At 54.3% G+C, this 24,803-nt stretch overlaps 1 protein-coding gene across 1 annotated transcript in view; it reads right to left on the reverse strand.

Moving 5' to 3' along the window:
• Window positions 1–24,803, reverse strand: part of LOC139258431 (myosin-7-like) — a gene marked incomplete at both ends in the record, with an annotated part of 135,436 nt that overhangs the window by 58,837 nt on the left and 51,796 nt on the right. Inside the window, 7 exon segments of the mRNA XM_070874781.1 lie at window positions 689–807; window positions 2,792–2,918; window positions 4,053–4,442; window positions 12,346–12,436; window positions 13,919–14,064; window positions 16,493–16,669; window positions 22,188–22,524. Coding sequence (XP_070730882.1) covers window positions 689–807; window positions 2,792–2,918; window positions 4,053–4,442; window positions 12,346–12,436; window positions 13,919–14,064; window positions 16,493–16,669; window positions 22,188–22,524 — 1,387 coding nt within the window.

Here is a 24,803-nt window from a genome sequence, read left to right on the forward strand (position 1 = left end):
GATCCCCCCCACTCCTCGATCCCTCTCTCCCCCCCCGATCACCCCCTCTTCCCTCGATCCCTCTCTCCCCCCGATCACCCCCTTCTCTCCCCTCGATCCCTCTCTCCCCTCGATCCCTCTCTCCCCTCGATCCCCCCACTCCTCGATCCCTCTCTCCCCTCGATCCCCCCACTCCTCGATCCCTCTCTCCCCTCGATCCCTCTCGCTCCCTGATCCCTCTCTCCCCCCGATCCCTCTCTCTCTCCTGGATCCCTCTCTCCCCCCTCTTCCCCCGATCCCCCCTCTCCCCCCCGATCCCCCTCTCCCCCCGATCCCCCTCGACCCCCGATCCCCCTGATATCCCTCTCCCCTCGACCCCCCTCTCCTCCCCGATCCCTCTCTCCCCCCTCTCTCCCAATCTCCCGATCCCCCCCCGATCCCCCTCTCCTCCTCTACCCCCCTCCCCCTCCCCACCCCCCACTCACCCTCTCCCCCGAACCCTCCCACGAGTCCCACTCACCCCTTCCCCCTGGGCTGGTTACACCCGGACCTCTCTCCCCCTCCTCTCCTCCACCTGTCTCTCCACACTCCCCCCTTGCCCCCCCCCCACTCCTTGGCCGACACAGCAGGGTTTGTTGGCCGGGGGACGCGCCACTGACGGGGAAACTCAGCACAGGACGAGAATGAAGCGGAGGCCTGTCCGGCTCACCTTGACCTCCTCCTCCATCTGCCTGCGCAGATCCTCCACCTGCTGCGTGTAGGAGAGCTTGCTGCGGGTCAGTTGTGAGATCAGACCCTCCTTATCCTCCAGCTGCCTGGCCTGCTCCCCTGTAAAGAATGAAAGACAGGCAGACGTGCATTTATATAGCGCCTTTCACCACCACCGGACGTCCCAAAGCGCTTCACAGCCAATGAAGTACATTTTTGGAGTGTGCTCACAGTTGTATTGTGGGAAACGCGGGCGGCAATTTGCGCACAGCAAGCTCCCACACACAGCGACGTGATAATGACCCAGATCATCTGTTTTAGTGATGTTCACTGAGGGATCAGTACGGCGCTCCCTCAGTACTGGCCTTCCAACATTGCGGCGCTCCCTCAGTACTGCCCCTCCGACAGCGCAGTACAGCGCTCCCTCAGTACCGCCCTTCCGACAGTGCGGTGCTCCCTCAGTACTGCCCCTCCGACAGTGTGGCACTCCCTCAGTACTGCCCCTCCGACAGCGCAGTACGGCGCTCCCTCAGTACTGCCCCTCCGACAGTACGGCGCTCCCTCAGTACTGCCCCTCCGACAGTGCGGCACTCCCTCAGTACTGCCCCTCCGACAGTGCGGCACTCCCTCAGTACTGCCCCTCCGACAGTGCGGCGCTCCCTCAGTACCGCCCCTCCGACAGCGCGGCGCTCCCTCAGTACCGCCCCTCCGAAAGTGCGGCGCTCCCTCAGTACTGCCCCTCCGACAGTATGGCGCTCCCTCAGTACTGCCCCTCCGACAGTACGGCGCTCCCTCAGTACTGCCCCTCCGACAGTGAGGCGCTCCCTCAGTACTGCCCCTCCGACAGTGCGGCGCTCCCTCAGTACTGCCCCTCCAACAGTGCGGCGCTCCCTCAGTACTGCCCCTCCGACAGTGCGGCGCTCCCTCAGTACTGCCCCTCCGACAGTGCGGCACTCCCTCAGTACTGCCCCTCTGACAGTGCGGCGCTCCCTCAGTACTGCCCCTCCGACAGTGCGGGGCTCCCTCAGTACTGCCCCTCCGACAGTGCGGCACTCCCTCAGTACCGCCCCTCCGACAGTGCGGCGCTCCCTCAGTACCGCCCCTCCAACAGTGCGGCGCTCCCTCAGTACTGCCCCTCCGACAGTGCGGCGCTCCCTCAGTACTGCCCCTCCGACAGTGCGGGGCTCCGTCAGTACTGCCCCTCCGACAGTGCAGTATGACACACCCTCAGTACTGACCCTTTACTGGTGAACTTTACTGATTTCAAGGCTTTGGAGAGGGTGCAGAGATCATTGGCTAGAATGGTCCCAGAGGATAGAAACATAGAAACATAGAAAATAGGTGCAGGAGTAGGCCATTCGACCCTTCGAGCCTGCACCACCATTCAATAAGATCATGGCTGATCATTCACCTCAGTACCCCTTTCCTGCTGTCCCTCCATACCCCTTGATCCCTTTAGCCGTAAGGGCCACATCTAACTCCCTTTTGAATATATCCAACGAACTGGCCTCAACAACTCTCTGTGGTAGAGAATTCCACAGATTAACAACTCTCTGAGTGAAGAAGTTTCTCCTCATCTCGGTCCTAAATGGCTTACCCCTTATCCTTAGACTGTGACCCCTGGTTCTGGACTTCCCCAACATCGGGAACATTCTTCCTGCATCTAACCTGTCCAGTCCCGTCAGAATTTTATATGTTTCTATGAGATCCCCTCTCATCCTTCTAAACTCCAGTGAATATAAGCCCAGTCGATCCAGTCTTTCTTCACATGTCAGTCCTGCCATCCCGGGAATCAGTCTGGTGAACCTTCGCTGCACTCCCTCAATAGCAAGAACGTCTTTCCTCAGATTAGGAGACCAAAACTGAACACAATATTCCAGGTGAGGCCTCACCAAGGCCCTGTACAACTGCAGTAAGACCTCCCTGCTCCTATACTCAAATCCTCTCGCTATGAAGGCCAACATGCCATTTGCCTTCTTCACCACCTGCTGTACCTGCATGCCAACCTTCAGTGACTGATGTACCATGACACCCAGGTCTCGTTGCACCTCCCCTTTTCCTAATCTGTCACCATTCAGATAATAATTTGCCCCCTTCGATGTACCATTTTCGGTTTGGAGTCTGGCCTTGTTTGAAGCAAAGTCGTTAATGACCCTCTGACCCTCCTCGGACTTGGTCCGATATTCGTTCATCTGGTCCTCCAACATCCGACACATCTTCTCCAGGTTAATCTGCAACAGCGAGTTCACTTAATGCAAGGAATGTAATTCAGGTCAGCACGGGTTAGATACAGAGTAAAGCTCCCTCTACACTGTCCCATCAAACACTCCCAGGGCAGGTACAGGGGGTTAGATACAGAGTAAAGCTCCCTCTACACTGTCCCATCAAACACTCCCAGGGCAGGTACAGCACGGGGTTAGATACAGAGTAAAGCTCCCTCTACACTGTCCCATCAAACACTCCCAGGGCAGGTACAGGGGGTTAGATATAGAGTAAAGCTTCCTCTACACTGTCCCATCAAACACTCCCAGGGCAGGTACAGCACGGGGTTAGATACAGAGTAAAGCTCCCTCTACACTGTCCCATCAAACACTCCCAGGGCAGGTACAGGGGGTTAGATATAGAGTAAAGCTTCCTCTACACTGTCCCATCAAACACTCCCAGGGCAGGTATAGGGGGTTAGATACAGAGTAAAGCTCCCTCTACACTGTCCCATCAAACACTCCCAGGGCAGGTACAGCACGGGTTAGATACAAAGTAAAGCTCCCTCTACACTGTCCCATCAAACATTCCCAGGGCAGGTACAGCATGGGGTTAGATATAGAGTAAAGCTTCCTCTACACTGTCCCATCAAACACTCCCAGGGCAGGTACAGGGGGTTAGATACAGAGTAAAGCTCCCTCTACACTGTCCCATCAAACACTCCCAGGGCAGGTACAGCATGGGGTTACATACAGAGTAAAGTCAGGAGTTTCAGAAGCTAACCTAAGATTGGCATATTTGCTACTAGATGCTAACTGACCCCAAGATCAGTCTATTTATTATTAATCTCTAACTGACCACAAGATCGGAATATTAACTATTAATAGCCAGGTGACCCCACGATTCTGCTTTTTTCAATTATTCTCAAAGTGAGCCTCCAATCATTCCATTTACCATTAGTCTCTAGGTGACCCTAAGATTATAAATTTGGTCTCTAGTTGACCCTAGGATTTTACAATTGGCCTCAAGATGAGCTTAGGATTTTACAATTGGTCTGTCTTTGAACCTAGTATTTTACAATTGGTCTCTCGGTGAGCCGAGGATGGTACAATTGGTCTCTAGGTGACCCGAGGATGGTACAATTGGTCTCTAGGTGACCCTACCTTAGCCTTGATGACCTGCTCCATGTTGCAGGACACATCGTCCAGCTCCAGCTTGAACTCGCTCTTTTCCTTCTCCAGCTTCTGCTTGACCCGCTGCAGGTTGTCGATTTGCTCGCCCAGCTCTGCCGCCGAGTCCGCGTGCTTCTTGCGTAGGGCGGCTGAGGTGGCCTCGTGCTGGAGGGTGGCCTCCTCAAAGTCACGGCGCAGCTTGAGGAACTCAGCCTCCCGCTTCTTGTTCATCTCCACCTGGGCGGAGGTGGCTCCCCCGGCCTCCTCCAGCCGCTCGCTGATCTCCTCCAGCTCGCGGGACAGGTCCGAGCGCTGCTTCTCAATCTTAGCCCGGGCCGCTCGCTCGGCCTCCAGCTCCTCCTCCAGCTCCTCGATCCGGGCCTGAGAGAGAGAGAGAGAGAGAGATTGAGTGAGAGTCGGAGGGAGAGAGACAGAGACAGAGAGAGTGAGTGAGAGAGAGAGTGAGTGAGTGAGAGAGGGAGACAGAGAGAGTGAGAGAGAGAGACAGAGAGAGAGAGTGAGTGACAGTCGGAGGGAGAGAGACAGAGTGAGAGTGAGTGAGAGTCGGAGGGAGAGAGACAGAGAGAGTGAGAGAGAGAGAGTGAGTGTGAGTGACAGTCGGAGGGAGAGAGACAGAGTGAGAGTGAGTGAGAGTCGGAGGGAGAGAGACAGAGCGAGTGAGAGAGAGAGAGAGCGCGAGAGAGTGAGTGTGAGTGAGAGTCGGAGGGAGAGAGACAGAGTGAGAGTGAGTGAGAGTCGGAGGGAGAGAGACAGAGTGAGAGTGAGTGAGAGTCGGAGGGAGAGAGACAGAGAGAGTGAGAGTGAGAGAGTGCGGGACATTCTGAAATGGGAGGGAGAACAGCCAGTTGTCGTGGTGCACATTGGTACCAACGACATAGGTAAAAAAAGGGATGAGGTCCTACGAAACGAATTTAAGGAGCTAGGAGCTAAATTAAAAAGTAGGACCTCAAAAGTAGTAATCTCGGGATTGCTACCAGTGCCACGTGATAGTCAGAGTAGGAATCGCAGGATAGCGCAGATGAATACGTGGCTTGAGCAGTGGTGCAGCAGGGAGGGATTCAAATTCCTGGGGCATTGGGACCGGTTCTGGGGGAGGTGGGACCAGTACAAACCGGACGGTCTGCACCTGGGCAGGACCGGAACCAATGTCCTAGGGGGAGTGTTTGCTAGTGCTGTTGGGGAGGATTTAAACTAATATGGCAGGGGGATGGGAACCAATGCAGGGAGACAGAGGGAAACAAAAAGGAGACAAAAGCAAAAGACAGAAAGGAGATGAGGAAAAGTGGAGGACAGAGAAACCCAAGGCAAAGAACAAAAAGGGCCACTGTACAGCAAAATTCTAAAAGGACAAAGGGTGTTAATAAAACAAGCCTGAAGGCTTTGTGTCTTAATGCAAGGAGTATCCGCAATAAGGTGGATGAATTAATTGTGCAAATAGATGTTAACAAATATGATGTGATTGGGATTACGGAGACGTGGCTCCAGGATGATCAGGGCTGGGAACTCAACATTCAGGGGTATTCAACATTCAGGAAGGATAGAATAAAAGGAAAAGGAGGTGGGGTAGCATTGCTGGTTAAAGAGGAGATTAATGCAATAGTTAGGAAAGACATTAGCTTGGATGATGTGGAATCTATATGGGTAGAGCTACAGAACACCAAAGGGCAAAAAACGTTAGTAGGAGTTGTGTACAGACCTCCAAACAGTAATAGGGATGTTGGGGAGGGCATCAAACAGGAAATTAGGGGTGCATGCAATAAAGGTGTAGCAGTTATAATGGGTGACTTTAATATGCACATAGATTGGGCTAGCCAAACTGGAAGCAATACGGTGGAGGAGGATTTCCTGGAGTGCATAAGGGATGGTTTTCTAGACCAATATGTTGAGGAACCAACTAGGGGGGAGGCCATCTTAGACTGGGTGTTGTGTAATGAGAGAGGATTAATTAGCAATCTCATTGTGCGAGGCCCCTTGGGGAAGAGTGACCATAATATGGTGGAATTCTGCATTAGGATGGAGAATGAAACAGTTAATTCAGAGACCATGGTCCAGAACTTAAAGAAGGGTAATTTTGAAGGTATGAGGCGTGAATTGGCTAGGATAGATTGGCGAATGATACTTAGGGGGTTGACTGTGGATGGGCAATGGCAGACATTTAGAGACCGCATGGATGAATTACAACAATTGTACATTCCTGTCTGGCGTAAAAATAGAAAAGGGAAGGTGGCTCAACCGTGGCTATCTAGGGAAATCAGGGATAGTATTAAAGCCAAGGAAGTGGCATACAAATTGGCCAGAAATAGCAGCGAACCTGGGGACTGGGAGAAATTTAGAACTCAGCAGAGGAGGACAAAGGGTTTGATTAGGGCAGGGAAAATGGAGTACGAGAAGAAGCTTGCAGGGAACATTAAGGCGGATTGCAAAAGTTTCTATAGGTATGTAAAGAGAAAAAGGTTGGTGAAGACAAACGTAGGTCCCCTGCAGTCAGAATCAGGGGAAGTCATAACGGGGAACAAAGAAATGGCAGACCAATTGAACAAGTACTTTGGTTCGGTATTCACTAAGGAGGATACAAACAACCTTCCGGATATAAAAGGGGTCAGAGGGTCTAGTAAGGAGGGGGAACCGAGGGAAATCTTTATTAGTCGGGAAATTGTGTTGGGGAAATTGATGGGATTGAAGGCCGATAAATCCCCAGGGCCTGATGGACTGCATCCTAGAGTACTTAAGGAGGTGGCCTTGGAAATAGCGGATGCATTGACAGTCATTTTCCAACATTCCATTGACTCTGGATCAGTTCCTATGGAGTGGAGGGTAGCCAATGTAACCCCACTTTTTAAAAAAGGAGGGAGAGAGAAAACAGGGAATTATAGACCGGTCAGCCTGACCTCAGTAGTGGGTAAAATGATGGAATCAATTATTAAGGATGTCATAGCAGTGCATCTGGAAAATGGTGACATGATAGGTCCAAGTCAGCATGGATTTGTGAAAGGGAAATCATGCTTGACAAATCTTCTGGAATTTTTTGAGGATGTTTCCAGTAAAGTGGACAAAGGAGAACCAGTTGATGTGGTATATTTGGACTTTCAGAAGGCTTTCGACAAGGTCCCACACAAGAGATTAATGTGCAAAGTTAAAGTACATGGGATTGGGGGTAGTGTACTGACGTGGATTGAGAACTGGTTGTCAGACAGGAAGCAAAGAGTAGGAGTAAACGGGTACTTTTCAGAATGGCAGGCAGTGACTAGTGGAGTGCCGCAAGGTTCTGTGCTGGGGCCCCAGCTGTTTACATTGTACATTAATGATTTAGACGAGGGGATTAAATGCAGTATCTCCAAATTTGCGGATGATACCAAGTTGGGTGGCAGTGTGAGCTGCGAGGAGGATGCTATTAGGCTGCAGAGTGACTTGGATAGGTTAGGTGAGTGGGCAAATGCATGGCAGATGAAGTATAATGTGGATAAATGTGAGGTTATCCACTTTGGTGGTAAAAACAGAGAGACAGACTATTATCTGAATGGTGACAGATAAGGAAAAGGGAAGGTGCAACGAGACCTGGGTGTCATGGTACATCAGTCATTGAAGGTTAGCATGCAGGTACAGCAGGCGGTTAAGAAAGCAAATGGCATGTTGGCCTTCATAGCGAGGGGATTTGAATACAGGGGCAGGGAGGTGTTGCTACAGTTGTACAGGGCCTTGGTGAGGCCACACCTGGAGTATTGTGTACAGTTTTGGTCTCCTAACTTGAGGAAGGACATTCTTGCTATTGAGGGAGTGCAGCGAAGGTTCACCAGACTGATTCCCGGGATGGCGGGACTGACCTATCAAGAAAGATTGGATCAACTGGGCTTGTATTCATTGGAGTTCAGAAGAATGAGAGGGGACCTCATAGAAACGTTTAAAATTCTGACGGGTTTAGACAGGTTCGATGCAGAAAGAATGTTCCCAAAGTTGGGGAAGTCCAGAACCAGGGGTCACAGTCTAAGGATAAGGGGTAAGCCATTTAGGACCGAGATGAGGAGAAACTTCTTCACCCAGAGAGTGGTGAACCTGTGGAATTCTCTACCACAGAAAGTAGTTGAGGCCAATTCACTAAATATATTCAAAAGGGAGTTAGATGAAGTCCTTACTACTCGGGGGATCAAGGGTTATGGCGAGAAAGCAGGAAGGGGGTACTGAAGTTGCATGTTCAGCCATGAACTCATTGAATGGCGGTGCAGGCTAGAAGGGCTGAATGGCCTGCTCCTGCACCTATTTTCTATGTTTCTATGTTTCTATGTTTCTATGAGAGAGAGCACGAGAGAGTGAGTGTGAGTGACAGTCGGAGGGAGAGAGACAGAGTGAGAGTGAATAAGAGTCGGAGGGAGAGAGACAGAGAGAGAGAGAACGCAAGAGAGTGAGTGTGAGTGACAGTCGGAGGGAGAGAGACAGAGTGAGAGTGAGTGAGAGTCGGAGGGAGAGAGACAGAGAGAGTGAGAGAGAGAGAGAGCGCGAGAGAGTGAGTGTGAGTGACAGTCGGAGGGAGAGAGACAGAGTGAGAGTGAATAAGAGTCGGAGGGAGAGAGACAGAGTGAGAGTGAGAGAGAGAGAGAGCGCGAGAGAGTGAGTGTGAGTGAGAGTCGGAGGGAGAGAGACAGAGAGAGTGAGTGAGAGTCGGAGGGAGAGAGACAGAGAGAGTGAGTGAGAGTCGGAGGGAGAGAGACAGAGAGAGTGAGAGAGAGAGAGAGCGCGAGAGAGTGAGTGTGAGTGAGAGTCGGAGGGAGAGAGACAGAGTGAGAGTGAGTGAGAGTCGGAGGGAGAGAGACAGAGTGAGAGTGAGTGAGAGTCGGAGGGAGAGAGACAGAGAGAGTGAGAGAGAGAGAGAGAGCGCGAGAGAGTGAGTGTGAGTGACAGTCGGAGGGAGAGAGACAGAGTGAGAGTGAGTGAGAGTCGGAGGGAGAGAGACAGAGAGAGTGAGAGAGAGAGAGCGCGCGAGAGAGTGAGTGTGAGTGACAGTCGGAGGGAGAGAGACAGAGTGAGAGTGAGTGAGAGTCGGAGGGAGAGAGACAGAGAGTGAATGAGAGAGTGAGAGAGAGAGAGTGAGTGAGGGAGAGAGCGCGAGAGAGTGTGAGAGAGAGAGAGAGAGAGAGAGACAGAGAGAGAGAGAGAGAGAGAGACAGAGAGAGAGTAAGAGAGAGACAGAGAGAGAGTTGGGCCGAGGGAGAGTGAGAGAGAGAGACAGAGGGAGAGAGAAAGAGAATGTGTGAGAGAGAGAGAGAGAGTGAGAAAGAGAGAAAGGGGGGGAGATATAGAGAGAGGGAGAGATAGAGAGTGAGACAGAGGGAGATGGAGAGAGGGAGAGAGAGAGAGACAGAGGGAGAGAGAGAGACAGAGGGAGAGAAAGAGACAGAGAGAGAGAGAGAGAGAGACAGAAAGGGAGAGTGAGAGTGAGAGAGACAGACAGGGAGAGAGATAGAGAAAGAGACACACACACCAGGGAATCAGTTCTGGTCTCCATATACCTGGGTGAGACCACACTTGGAGCACCGTGCACAGTTCTGCTCTCCATATACCTGGGTTAGACCACACTTGGAGCACCGTGCACAGTTCTGGTCTCCATATACCTGGGTTAGACCACACTTGGAGCACCGTGCACAGTTCTGGTCTCCATATACCTGGGTTAGACCACACTTGGAGCACTGTGCACAGTTCTGGTCTCCATATACCTGGGTGAGACCACACTTGGAGCACCGTGCACAGTTCTGGTCTCCATATACCTGAGTTAGACCACACTTGGAGCACTGTGCACAGTTCTGGTCTCCATATACCTGGGTTAGACCACACTTGGAGCACTGTGCACAGTTCTGGTCTCCATATACCAGGGTTAGACCACACTTGGAGCACTGTGCACAGTTCTGGTCTCCATATACCTGGGTTAGACCACACTTGGAGCACTGTGCACAGTTCTGGTCTCCATATACCTTGGATGATACCTTCTTCTTCTTAGATAGTCCCCCGGAATCGAGGATGACTTGGTTTCACAACAAAATAAGTTCCAAGATGACCGATGTGACCCATGTGGCCAGGTCTCGAACGTTATTTTGAAGGGTGGAAGATGCCTGTGCGTGAATTCTTTCAACGTGGGGTGACCGTTGCACACCAGCCACCAAGCGGGCTTGACAGAGCTGGGTCTTGGTCCAGTGGCAAGGGGATCCAAGACGATTGAAGACCAGGCTCTGCCGCGTGGGTCTAAGACACACAAACACACACACACATACTCCTACTAACCCCCTCCCTCCCTCCCTCAGGTCCCCTCGCTGTTTCTGAGCTTGTGTATTTGCCCATAGATCATCATGATCACAGGCAGTCCCTCGGAATCGAGGAAGACTTGCCCCCACTCTAACAGTGAGTCCTTAGGTGGCTGAACAGTCCAATATGGGAACCACAGTCCCTGTCACAGACAGTGGTTGAGGGAAGGGGAGGGTGGGACTGGTTTGCCGCACGCTCCTTCCGCTGCCTGCGCTTGCTTTCTGCACGCTCGCAATTGGCGACGAGACTCGAGGTGCTCAGCGCCCTCCCGGATGCACTCCCTCCACTTAGGGCGGACTGGTCTTTGGGCCCAGGGACTCCCAGGTGTCGGTGGGGGATGTTGCACTTTATCAGGGAGGGCTTTGAGGGTGGTCCCTTGTAACGTTTCCTCTGCCCACCTGGGGCTCGCTTGCCGTGAAGGAGTTCCGAGTAGAGCGCTCGCTTTGGGAGTCTCGTGCCTGGGGGCCATGCGGACAATGTGGCCCTGCCCAGCGGAGCTGGTCGAGTGTGTGGTCAGTGCTTCGATGCTGGGGATGTTGGGCCTGGTCGAGGACGCTAACGTTGGTGCGTCTGTCCTCCCGGGGGATTTGCAGGATCTTGCGGAGACAGCGTTGGTGGTATTTCTCCAGCGACTTGAGGTGTCTACTGTACATGGTCCATGTCTCTGAGCCATACAGGAGGGCGGGTATCACTACAGCCCTGTAGGCCATGAGCTGGGTGGTGGATTTGAGGGCCTGGTTTTTCCTTTTCCTCAGGTGGCCAAAGACTGCACTGGTGCACTGGAGGCGGTGTTGGACCTCGTCGCCAATGTCTGCTCCTGTTGATAAGAGGCTCCCGAGATATGGGAAATGGTCCACGTTGTCCAGGGCCAGGCCGTGGATCTTGATGACTGGGGGGCAGAGCTGTGCACGTTCTGAGGCTGAACTCCAGGACATAGTCAACGTATTTACTGAGGCGTACGAAAGCATGGGCCTTACGCTAAACATCCGTAAGACAAAGGTCCTCCACCAGCCTGTCCTCACCACACAGCGCTGCCTCCAGTGTGCCAGTGCAGCCTTCGGCCGCCTGAGGAACAGAGTGTTCGAAGACCAGGCCCTCAAATCCACCACCAAGCTCATGGTCTACAGGGCTGTAGTGATACCCGCCCTCCTGTATGGCTCAGAGACATGGACCATGTACAGTAGACACCTCAAGTCGCTGGAGAAATACCACCAACGCTGTCTCCGCAAGATCCTGCAAATCCCCCGGGAGGACAGACGCACCAACGTTAGCGTCCTCGACCAGGCCCAACATCCCCAGCATCGAAGCACTGACCACACTCGACCAGCTCCGCTGGGCAGGGCCACATTGTCCACATGGCCCCCCCGACACGAGACTCCCCAAAGCAAGCGCTCTACTCGGAACTCCTTCACGGCAAGCGAGCCCCAGGGTGGGCAGAGGAAACGTTACAAGGGACCACCCTTAAAGCCTCCCTGATAAAGTGCAACATCCCCCACCGACACCTGGGAGTCCCTGGGCCCAAAGACCAGTCCGCCCTAAGTGGAGGGAGTGCATCCGGGAGGGCGCTGAGCACCTCGAGTCTCGTCGCCGAGAGCGTGCAGAAAGCAAGCGCAGGCAGCGGAAGGAGCGTGCGGCAAACCAGTCCCACCCTCCCCTTCCCTCAACCACTGTCTGTCCCACCTGTGACAGGGACTGTGGTTCCTGTATTGGGCTGTTCAGTCACCTGAGAACTCACTGTTAGAGTGGAGGCAAGTCTTCCTCGATTCCGAGGGACTGCCTGTGAGGATGAATTTTCTACACACTGCTTCTTTAATAATGGACTCCAACATTTTCACAACGACAGAGGGTTGGCTAATTGCTTTCTGTCCCCCTCCTTTCCTCGAAGTCAATTTTCTCCAAAACTTTCTTTTGGCGTACTTGAAGAGTTAGGTGAAATCTATCAGGAATGATTGAACACAGACATTTTACATTTTACCTGGAGCTCTTTAAGTTTCTTCTGTAGTTGAACAGACAGGGCTTGCTCATCCTCAATCCTGCTGTTCAGGTGACTGACTTCAAACTCTTTCCTGGGGGAGTGAACACGGACAGGGAGAAACATCAGGAACAAGAGAAAGGGCATGTCTCCATCACCAACTTCCACCCCGATATACTCCGACAGTGCGGCGCTCCGTCAGTACTGCCCCTCCGACAGTGCGGGGCTCCCTCAGTACTGCCCCTCCGACAGTGCGGGGCTCCCTCAGTACTGCCCCTCCGACAGTGCGGCGCTCCCTCAGTACTGCCCCTCCGACAGTGCGGGGCTCCCTCAGTACTGCCTCTCCGACAGTGCGGGGCTCCCTCAGTACTGCCCCTCCGACAGTGCAGGGCTCCCTCAGTACTGCCCCTCCGACAGTGCGGCTCTCCCTCAGTGCTGCCCCTCCGACAGTGCGGCGCTCCCTCAGTACTGCCCCTCCGACAGTGCGGCGCTCCCTCAGTACTGCCCCTCCGACAGTGCGGGGCTCCCTCAGTACTGCCCCTCCGACAGTGCGGCGCTCCCTCAGTACTGCCCCTCCGACAGTGCGGCGCTCCCTCAGTACTGCCCCTCCGACAGTGCGGCTCTCCCTCAGTGCTGCCCCTCCGACAGTGCGGCACTCCCTCAGTACTGCCCCTCCGACAGTGCGGCGCTCCCTCAGTACTGCCCCTCTGACAGTGCGGGGCTCCCTCAGTACTGCCCCTCCGACAGTGCGGCGCTCCCTCAGTACTGCCCCTCCGACAGTGCGGCGCTCCCTCAGTACTGCCCCTCCGACAGTGCGGCACTCCCTCAGTACTGCCCCTCCAACAGTGCGGCGTTCCCTCAGTACTGCCCCTCCGACAGTGCGGGGCTCCCTCAGTACTGCCCCTCCGACAGTGCGGCGCTCCCTCAGTACTGCCCCTCCAACAGTGCGGCGCTCCCTCAGTACTGCCCCTCCAACAGTGCGGCGCTCCCTCAGTACTGCCCCTCCGACAGTGCGGCTCTCCCTCAGTACTGCCCCTCCGACAGTGCGGCACTCCCTCAGTACTGCCCCTCCGACAGTGCGGCGCTCCCTCAGTACTGCCCCTCCGACAGTGCGGCGCTCCCTCAGTACTGCCCCTCCGACAGTGTGGGTCTCCCTCAGTACTGCCCCTCCGACAGTGTGGGTCTCCCTTGATTGTCTTCAGCATTGAAAGGCTGTTGCCTTAAAGGGAACACGATGAGGCCCATTCAGCCCCTTGTGGGGGAGACTAGAACTAGGGGGCATAGTCTCAGAATAAGGGGCCGCCCATTTAAAACTGAGATGAGGAGGAATTCCTTCTCTCAGAGGGTTGTAAATCTGTGGAATTCTCTGCCCCAGAGAGCTGTGGAGGCTGGGTCATTGAATATATTTAAGGCGGAGATAGACAGATTTTTGAGCGATAAGAGAGTGAAGGGTTATGGGGAGCGGGCGGGGAAGTGGAGCTGAGTCCATGATCGGATCAGCCATGATCGTATTAAATGGCGGAGCAGGCTCGAGGGGCCGAATGGCCGACTCCTGCTCCTATTTCTTGTGACTTACTTCTTCAGCTTCTCTTCCACCTGCTGCTTGTCATTCTCGAGGTCCATGACGTTCTCCTGGGAGAGTTTGATGTCCCCTTCCAGTTTTCTCTTGGCCCTCTCCAGGTCCATCCGTACTTTCTTCTCCTGCTCCAGCGAACCCTCCAGCTGAGGAAGAGACGAGGTTTAGGGGACGGGGGAAATTAAGCGTTCATTTCTGCATTAGATTTAGGAGCAAGAGTTGTGCCATTCGGCCCCTCGAGCCTGCTCCGCCAATCAACCAGATCGCGGCTGGTCTTCGACCTCAAGCCCACTTTCCCGCCCGATGCCTCGCTTTCCCCCAGAGTCCAGAAATCTCTCGATCTCCGCCTCGAATATACTCAACGACGGAGCCTCCACAGCCCTCTGGGGCAGAGAATTCCAAAGATTCACCTCCCTCCGAGTGAAGAAACTCTTAACCCATCTCAGCCCTAAATGGCCGACCCCTTATCATGAGGCTGTGACCCCTGGTTCTAGACTCCCCAGCCCGGGGGAAAACATCCTCCCTGCATCTACCCTGTCAATCCCCCTCAGAATCTTGTGTGTTTCAATGAGATCACCTCCCATTCCGAAAATGAGCTCTCCAGTTGGTGGTGGTGGGGGGGGGGGCGCGGGGAGGGGGCGGTGACGGGTGTGGTGAGTGGCCTGTGTTACCACAGTAGTGCACTAGATGGAGCTATATATTACACTTCTCCCTCCTTATTGAAGAAGTAATTGTAACAAAATTATCATCGTATGCTGTGTGTGTGTGGCAGTGGGGTGGGTGTGGAGGAGCTCATTTACCGTGGAGGGAGGGGCTCAGTTACCGGGGGGGGATGAGGGGGGCGCGGTGCCCAGTTAGCGGGGGGGCTTGTGGGGTGGGGAAGTGCTTGCTGTTACCACAGTAGTGCACTAGATGGAGCTATATATTACACTTCTCCCTCCTTATTGAAGAAGTAGTTATAACAAAATAATCATCATATGCTGTGTGTGTGGGGGGGGTGGGTGTGGAGGGGCTCAATTACCGGCGGATGTGTGGGAGGGGCTCAGTTACTCAGGGGGGGGGATGTTGTGGGGTTGGGAAGGTGCCTGCGTTACCACAGTAGTCCACGAGATGAAACTATGTATTACACATCTCCCTCCTTATTAAAGGAGTAATTATAGGAAAATAATCATCATATGCTCTGTGTATGGAGGTGAGGGGCTCAGTTATGGGGGATGGGGGGAGGGGCCGGTGTTACCACAGTAGTCCACTAGGCGGAGCTATATATTACACTTCTCCCTCCTTATTGAAGAAATAATTATAACAAAATTATCATCATATGCTCTATGTGTGGGGGGGAGGGGCTCAGTTACTGGTGTGTAAGTGTGGGGGGGAAGGGGAGGGGCTCAGTTAATGGGGGTGTGTGTTCGGAGAGGGGCCTGTGTTACCACAGTAGTCCACTAGATGGAGTTATATATTACACTTCTCCCTCCTTATTGAAGAAGTAATTATAACAAAATTATCATCATATGCTCTGTGTGTGGGGGGGGAGGGGCTCAGTTACTGGGGTGTGTGGGGGGAGTGGCTCAGTTACTGGGGTGTTGTGGTGGGAGGGGCTCAGTTACTGGGGTGTGTGAAGGGGAGGGGCTCAGTTACTGGAGTGCGTGGGGATGGGGCGGGGCCTGTGTTAGCACAGTAGTCCACTCGACGGAGCTATATATTACACTTCTTCCGCCTTATTGAAGAAGTAATTATAAGGAAATTATCATCATATGCTCTGTGTGTGGGGGGCTGGGTGCGCAGGGGCTCAGTTACCGGGGGTGGAGGGGATGGGGAGGTGCTTGTGTTACCACAGTAGTCCATTAGGTGGAGCTATTTATTACACTTCTCCCTCCTTTATTGAAGAAGTAATTATAACAAAATTATCATCATATGCTGTGTTTGTGTGTAGCGGGGGAGGGGCTCAGTTTCCAGGGTGTGTGTGGGGGTGTGTGCGGAGGGGCTCAGTTACTGGGGTGTGTGGGGGGGGGAGAAGCCGCTTTTACCACAGTAGTGCACTAGATGGAGCTATATATTACACTTCTCCCTCCTTATTGAAGAAGTAATTAGAACAAAATTATCATCATATGCTCTGTGTGTGTGGGGGGGAGGGGCTCAGTTACTGGGGGAGAGTGGGGGAGAGGGGCCTGAGTTACTACAGTAGGGCATTAGGTGGAGCTATATATTACACTTCTTCCTCCTTATTGAAGAAGTAATTGTAACAAAATTATCATTATATACTCTGTGTGTGGCGGGAGGAGGCTGGGTGCGGAGGGGCTCAGTTACCGGGTGTGTGTGGGGGGGCGCGGGAGGGGGCTCAGTTACTGGGGTGTGTGGGGGGGGGGAGGGGTCTGTGTTACCACAGTCGTGCACTAGATGGAGCGATATATTACTCTTCTCCCTCCTTATTGAAGAAGTAATTGTAACAAAATTACTATCATATGCTCTGTGTGAGGCGGGGTGCGCGGGGAGGTGGCTGTTCACAGGCCGGGGACGGAGACCGGGCCTTTCCTGCTCTGTGTGTGTGGGGTGGGAAGGTGGGGCAGACATACTCACATCGTCCACCTGTTGCTCCAGTTTGGACTTGGCCTTGGTCAGGCTGTTGACCTTGTCCTCCTCCCCCTGGAGGTCATCCAGGGTCTGCTGGTGCGCCTCCTGCAGGGCTTTCTTCTCCTTGGTCAGCTTGGCGATGATGTCGTCCAGGGCAGCCATCTCCTCCGTCAGGTTCTTCACCTGCAAGCATTGAATCGTAGAATGGTATCGCACAGGTGAAGGCCTTTGGTTAGATACAGAGTAAAGCTCCCTCTACACTGTCCCATCAAACACTCCCAGGGCAGGTACAGGGGGTTAGATACAGAGTAAAGCTCCCTCTACACTGTCCCATCAAACACTCCCAGGGCAGGTACAGCACGGGGTTAGATATAGAGTAAGGCTCCCTCTACACTGTCCCATCAAACACTCCCAGGGCAGGTACAGGAGGTTAGATACAGAGTAAAGCTCCCTCTACACTGTCCCATCAAACATTCCCAGGGCAGGTACAGGGGGTTAGATACAGAGCAAAGCTCCCTCTATACTGTCCCATCAAACACTCCCAGGGCAGGTACAGGGGGTTAGATACAGAGTAAAGCTCCCTCTACACTGTCCCATCAAACACTCCCAGGGCAGGTACAGGAGGTTAGATACAGAGTAAAGCTCCCTCTACACTGTCCCATCAAACACTCCCAGGGCAGGTGCAGCACGGGGTTAGATACAGAGGAAAGCTCCCTCTACACTGTCCCATCAAACACTCCCAGGGCAGGTACAGCACGGGGTTAGATATAGAGTAAGGCTCCCTCTACACTGTCCCATCAAACACTCCCAGGGCAGGTACAGGGGGTTAGATACAGAGCAAAGCTCCCTCTATACTGTCCCATCAAACACTCCCAGGGCAGGTACAGCGGGTTAGATACAGAGTAAAGCTCCCTCGACACTGTCCCATGTGCTGTAAACTGTCTCTGTATCCTGTGTGATTGATGGTGACTCAGTTTTATATTTAACTCTCTCTGCAGTTTATTTTGAGACCGGTTCGATGTTGTCCGTGAGACAAGGCTCTCAACAACCCAGCTTCAAGCTGAGAGATTCACCTAGCACAGAGGGAGGCCATTCGGCCCATCGAATCTCTGACCACCCAGTCTAATCCCACTCCCTCCCTTAATATCCCACCCAGTCTTATCCCACTCTCCCCCTCACTCCCCCCTTTAATATCCCACCCAGTCTAATCCCACTCTCCCCCTCACTCCCCCCTTTAATATCCCACCCAGTCTAATCCCACTCTCCCCCCCTTTAATATCCCACCCAGTCTAATCCCACTCTCCCCCTCACTCCCCCCTTTAATATCCCACCCAGTCTAATCCCACTCTCCCCCTCACTCCCCCCTTTAATATCCCACCCAGTCTAATCCCACTCTCCCCCTCGCTCCCCGCACCCTGTACTATCCCAACCAAAGGCAGTGCCATTTTCCTGACTCATGCCTCTTTGCGAGAAGTGGGGAATCCACCTTATTACCTGCGTAAGGATTTAAGACTAGAAAACCTCCGCCGGGTCTGGCCAGCTGGTGGCAGTCTAGTGCTATTCCACCGCACACAAACAGCACACTCCCTGTCCATCTTCGATTAGAATAGAAGAATTAGGAGCGGGAGTCGGCCATTCGGCCCCTCGAGCCTGCTCCGCCATTCAATGAGATCACGGCTGACCTTCGACCTCAACTCCACTTTCCCGCCCGATCCCTCGATCGCCCTAGACTCCAGAAATCTGTCTATCTCCGTCTTGAATATACTCAAAAACCCAGCCTCCACAGCCCTCTGGGGCAGAGAATTCCAAAGATTCACCACCCTCTGAGTGAAGAAATTCCTCCTCAGCTCCGTCCTAAATGGCCGGCCCCTTATCCTGAGACTGTGTGACCCCTGGTTCTAGACTCCCCAGCCCAGGGGGGGAAACACCCTCCCTGCATCTACCCCGTCAATCCCCCTCAAAAATCTGGTGTGTTTCAATGAGTTCACCTCTCATTCTTCGAAACTCCAGAGAGTATCAGCCCAGTCTGCTCAATCTCTCCTCATAGGACAACCCTCTGATGCCAGGAATCAGTCTGGTGAACCTCTCTTGTATCACCTCCAAGGCAAGTATATCCTTCCTTAGATAAGGAGACCAGAACTGTGCGCAGTACTCCAAGTGTGGTCTCACCAGGGCCCCTGTACAATTGTAGCAAGACTTCCTCACTCTGATACTCCAACCCCCTCGCAATAAAGGACAACATTCCATTTGCCTTGCTTATTGCTTGCTGTACCTGCATGCTCGCTTTCAGTGTTTCTTGCACAAGGACAACCAAATCTCCCGGAACACCAACATTTAATAGTGTGTCACCATTTAAAAAATATTACGCTTTTCTATTCGTCCTCCCAAAGTGAAAAACCTTACATTTCCCCCGCATTCTACTCATTCTAATCTCTTGGTCACATTTTACACCGTCGTTTAACATTGAAAATTCCTGTGTAAACTTTTCGAATGGAAAATCTCCATGTAAACAGTCACGCAGTGCTTGCGGCACTTGGCCAGGAGGTGGCGCGGTGGAGCTGAGCTATCCACAAGAAATAGGAGCAGGAGTCGGCCATTCGGCCCCTCGAGCCTGCTCCGCCATTCAATACGACCATGGCTGATCCGATCATGGACTCAGCTCCACTTCCCCGCCCGATCCCCATAACCCTTCACTCCCTTATCGCTCAAAAACCTGTCTATCTCTGCCTTAGACTGGGTGGGATATTAAAGGGGGGGGTGTGGGGGAGAGTGGTATTAGACTGGGTGGGATATTAAAGGGGGGGGTGTGGGGGAGAGTGGTATTACACTGGGTGGGATATTAAAGGGTTAGAGTGAGAGGGAGAGTGGGATTCGACTGGGTGGGATATTAAAGGGTGAGAATATATAAATATATTCAATGACCCAGCCTCCACAGCTCTCTGGGGCAGAGAATTCCACAGATTTACAACCCTCTGAGAGAAGAAATTCCTCCTCATCTCAGTTTTTAAAAAGCGACCTTATTCTGAGACTATGCCTCTAGTTCTAGATTCCCTCATGAGGGGAAGTATCCTCTCGACAGCCCCACATGTCCCCAGACACGAGACTCCCCAAAGCGAGCGCTCTACTCAGAACTCCTTCACGGCAAGCAAGCCCTAGGCGGGCAGAGGAAACGTTACAAGGGACCACCCTCAAAGCCTCCCTGATAAAGTGCAACATCCCCACCGACACCTGGGAGTCCCTGGGCCCAAAGACCAGTCTGCCCTAAGTGGAGGGAGTGCATCCGGGAGGGCGCTGAGCACCTCGAGTCTCGTCGCCGAGAGCGTGCAGAAAGCAAGCGCAGGCAGCGGAAGGAGCGTGCGGCAAACCAGTCCCTCCCTCCCCTTCCCTCAACCACTGTCTGTCCCACCTGTGACAGGGACTGTGGTTCCTGTATTGAACTGTTCAGTCACCTCAGAACTCACTGTTAGAGTGGAGGCAAGTCTTCCTCGATTCCGAGGGACTGCCTGTGATGATGATTTGATGATTGATTGATGGTTGCAGGACTTGGCCCATAAGACATGTCATTCTCTCCCTCCCCTCTCTGCAACACACATGCCCCTGCCTCAGCTCTTCTGCTGCTGAAACCCTCATCCGTGCCTTTGTTACCTCCAGACTTGACTATTCCAACGCACTCCTGGCCGGCCTCCCACGTTCTACCCAACGTAAACTAGAGATGATCCAAAACTCGGCTGCCTCCGTTTCCTAACTCGCACCGAGTCCCACTCACCCATCACCCCCTGTGCTCGCTGCCCCCGTGTCCTAACTCGCACCGAGTCCCACTCACCCATCACCCCCTGTGCTCGCTGCCCCCGTGTCCTAACTCGCACCGAGTCCCGCTCACCCATCACCCCCTGTGCTCACTGCCCCGTCTCACACCCAGTCCCACTCACCCATCACCCCATGTGCTCGCTGCCCCGTGTCCCAACTCGCACCAAGTCCCGCTCACCCATCACCCACTGTGCTCACTGCCCCGTGTTCTAACTCGCACCAAGTCCCACTCACCCATCACCCCCTGTGCTCGCTACCCCGTGTCCTAACTCACACCCAGTCCCACTCACCCATCACCCCCTGTGCTCACTGCCCCGTGTCCTAACTCACACCGAGTCCCGCTCACCCATCACCCCCTATGCTCACTGCCCCGTGTCCTAACTCGCACCGTGTCCCGCTCACCCATCACCCCCTGTGCTCACTGCCCCCGTGTCCTAACTCGCACCCAGTCCCGCTCACCCATCACCCCCTGTGCTCACTGACCTACATTGGCTCCCGGTTAAACAACGTCTCGATTTCAAAATTCTCATCCTTGTTTACAAATGCCTCCATGGCCCTCGCCCCTCCCTATCTCTGTAATCTCCTCCAGCCCCTACACCCCTCCCTATCTCTGTAACCTCCTCCAGCCCCTACACCCCTCCCTATCTCTGTAACCTCCTCCAGCCCCTACACCTCTCCCTATCTCTGTAACCTCCTCCAGCCCCTACACCCCTCCCTATCTCTGTAACCTCCTCCAGCCCCTACACCCCTCCCTATCTCTGTAACCTCCTCCAGCCCCTACACCCCTCCCTATCTCTGTAACCTCCTCCAGCCCCTACACCCCTCCCTATCTCTGTAACCTCCAGTCCCTATACCCCTCCCTATCTCTGTAACCTCCTCTAGCCCCTACACTCCTCCCTATCTCTGTAACCTCCTTCAGCCCCTACACCTCTCCCTATCTCTGTAACCTCCTCCAGCCCCTACACCCCTCCCTATCTCTGTAACCTCCTCCAGCCCCTACACCCCTCCCTATCTCTGTAACCTCCTCCAGCCCCTACACCCCTCCCTATCTCTGTAACCTCCAGTCCCTATACCCCTCCCTATCTCTGTAACCTCCTCTAGCCCCTACACTCCTCCCTATCTCTGTAACCTCCTTCAGCCCCTACACCTCTCCCTATCTCTGTAACCTCCTCCAGCCCCTACACCCCTCCCTATCTCTGTAACCTCCTCCAGCCCCTACACCTCTCCCTATCTCTGTAACCTCCTCCAGCCCCACAACCCCTGGAGATGTCTGCACTCTTCAAATTCTGCCCTCCTGACCATCCCTGATTATAATCGCTCCACCATCGGTGGCCGTGCCTTCTGTTGCCTGGGCCCCAAGCTCTGGAACTCCCTCCCTAAACCTCTCCGCCTCTCTACCTCTCTTTCCTCCTTTAAGACGCTCATTAAAAACTTCCTCTTTCAACAAGCTTTTAATCACCTGCCCTAATTTCTTCTTATGTGTTCGGTGTTAAATTTATCTGTTTGTCTGTAGTTGTGAAGCGCCTTGGGACATTTTACTCTGTTAAAGGCACTATACAAATACAAGTTATTGTTATAATTATTATTATTATAGCGTGCGTGTCTCTGTCATCACAATGTTTGGATCACATTTTCCTTTTAATCAGAGTTTAACATTGAAAATCCCTATGTAAACTTTTCGAATGGAAAATCTCTATGTAAACAGGTCACGATGGGGGTTGCAGGACTTGGCCAGGAGGTGGCGCTGTGGAGCTGGGTTCACCGAAGTGTCGTCCTCGTTATTCCCAGCGCCGTGGCAATATGCAAATGGGCGGATACGCAAACGGGCGGCTGGGCCGACGGGCCGACATGCAGACGACGGGATACGCGACAGATCCGCGACGGAGCGGCTTACCTTGTTCTCGGTGGCGTGCTTTTCCTTCTCCACCTTGGCCAGGGTCAGCTCCAGGTCGTCGATGTCCTTCTTCAGCTCCGAGCACTCGTCCTCCAACTTCCGCTTCTTGGCCGTCAGCTCGGCATTCATCTCCTCCTCCTCGTCCAGACGCTCGGTCAGCTCCTTGACCTTGGCCTCCAGCCCGATCTTGTTCTTGATCAGTTGGTCACAGCGCTCCTCCGCATCGGTCAGGTTGTCCTGCTCCTGTGGGGGGGAGAGGGGCGAGGGGGGGGGAGAGGGGGGGGGGGCACACATTTTTTTTTAACATTGAAGATTCCTATGTAAACTTTTCGAATGCAACATCTCTATGTAAACAGGTCACGGTGTGGGGTTGCAGGACTCGGCCAGGAGGTGGCGCAGCGGAGCTGGGGTTCGCCGGAGTGTCTTCCTCGTTACTCGCAGCGGCGTGGCGATATGCGAGCGTGGGACGATGCAAAACGAGCGGATATGCAGGCGAGCGCTCTCGGCTGACCGTCACGGGGCAATGGGGGGAGGCCCTCTCTTCACCTTCCACCCTCTGGGAACCTGGGGTCAAATTCCAGCCAGTGGGCCGCGAGGTCATGAACAGACGAACGTCAGAAATAGGAGCAGGAGTCGGCCATTCGGCCCCTCGAGCCTGCTCCACCATTTAATACGATCATGGCTGACCCGATCACTTCCCCATAACCCTTCACTCCCTTATCGCTCAAAAATCTGTCTATCTCCGCCTTAAATATATTCAATGACCCAGCCTCCACAGCTCTCTGGGGCAGAGAATTCCACAGATTTACAACCCTCTGAGAGAAGAAAACCCTCCTTATCTCCGTCTTAAATGGGCGGCCCCTTATTCAAAGACCATGCCCCCTAGTTCTAGTCTCCCCCATCAGTGGAAACATCCTCTCTGCATCCACCTTGTCGAGCCCCCTCATAATCTTATACGTTCCGATAAGGTCACCTCTCATTCTTCTGAACTCCAATGAGTAGAGGCCCATGAGAATAAGTTTCGAAATGCCAATCGCCGGACAGAAAATGAAGTACTTTTGGAGTGTGGTCACTGGGGTGTAGACCAGACTGGTTCCTGGGATGGGGGGGTTTGTCCTATGAGGAGAGATTGAGCAGACTGGGCCGATATTCTCTGGAGTTTAGAAGAATGAGAGGTGATCTCGTTGAAACATACAGAATTCTGAGGGGGATTGACCGGGTAGATGCAGGGAGGGTGTTTCCCCCCGGGGCTGGGGAGTCTAGAACCAGGGGTCACACAGTCTCAGGATAAGGGGTTGGCCATTTAGGACTGAGATGAGAAGAAATTTCTTCACTCAGAGGGGGGTGAATCTTTGGGATTCTCTGCCCCAGAGGGCTGTGGAGGCTCAGTCCTTGAGTATATTCAAGGCCGAGATCCAGAGATTTCTGGATATTAAGGAAATCGAGGGATTGGGCGGGAAAGTGGGGTTCAGGTTGAAGGTCAGCCAGGATCTCATTGAATGGCGGAGCAGGCTCGAGGGGCCGAATGGCCGACTCCTGCTCCTAGTTCTTATGCTCTTGTGTAACAGTCACACCCCTCCCCTCTGCCACTCCCCCATCTCCCCTTCCCCTCCCCTTCCTCCCTTCCTCTCACCCCTCTCCCTCCTCTCTCCCCCTCAACCCTTCACCCTCCCTCTCCCCCTCCCTCTCCACCCTTCACCCTCCCTCTCCCCCTCCCTCTCCACCTCTCCCTCTCCCCCCCCTCCCCCCCTCCCCTCCCCCTCTCACCATCCTCCATCACCCCCCTCTCCCCCTCCCCTTCCCCTCCCATTCCCCCACTCCCCCTCCATCTCCCCTCCCCCCTCCCCCGACAACTCTCTCCCCTCTCCCCCTCCCCTTCCCCTCCTCCCTCCCCCTCAACCCCTTCCCCTCCCCTCACCCCGTCCCCCTCCCCCTCCCCCCTCCCCCGACAACTCTCTCCCATCTCCCCCTCCCCCTTACCCTCCTCCCTCCCCCTCAACCCCTCCCCCTCCCTCTCCCCCTCTCCCTCCCCCTTCCCCCTCCCCTCCTCCCTTCCCCTCCTCCCTCCCCCTCAATCCCTCCCCCTCCCTCTCCCCCTCCCCCTCCCCCTCTCACCATCCTCCCTCTCCCCCTCCCTCTCCACCTCTCCGCCTCCCCCCTCCCCCGACAACTCTCTCCCCTCTCCCCCTCCCCTTCCCCTGCCCCCTCCCCCTCTCACCATCCTCCCTCTCCCCCCTCCCCTACCCCCTCCCCTCAACCCCTCCCCCTCCCTCCTCCCCCCTCCCCGACACCTCTCTCCCCCCTCCCCTCATCCCTCCCTCTCCCCCTCTCACCATCCTCCCTCTCCCCCCTCCCACTCCCCCCACCCACCTCCCCCGACACCTCTCTCCCCCCCTCCACAGCCCCAGCCCCCTCCACCTCCTCCCTCCCCTACCCCTCCCCCAGCCCCCTCCTCCCTCCCCCTCAACCCCTCCCTCTCCCCTCGCCTTCCCCCTTGCACCATCCTCCCTCTCCCCCCACCCCTTCCCCTCCCACTCCCCCACCCACCTCCCCCGACACCTCTCTTCCCCCCCCTCCCACAGCCCAGCCCCCTCCACCTCCTCCCTCCCTACCCCT

This window comes from Pristiophorus japonicus, unplaced genomic scaffold (genome assembly GCF_044704955.1).
Source record: "Pristiophorus japonicus isolate sPriJap1 unplaced genomic scaffold, sPriJap1.hap1 HAP1_SCAFFOLD_981, whole genome shotgun sequence".
Classification (NCBI taxonomy): domain Eukaryota; kingdom Metazoa; phylum Chordata; class Chondrichthyes; family Pristiophoridae; genus Pristiophorus; species Pristiophorus japonicus.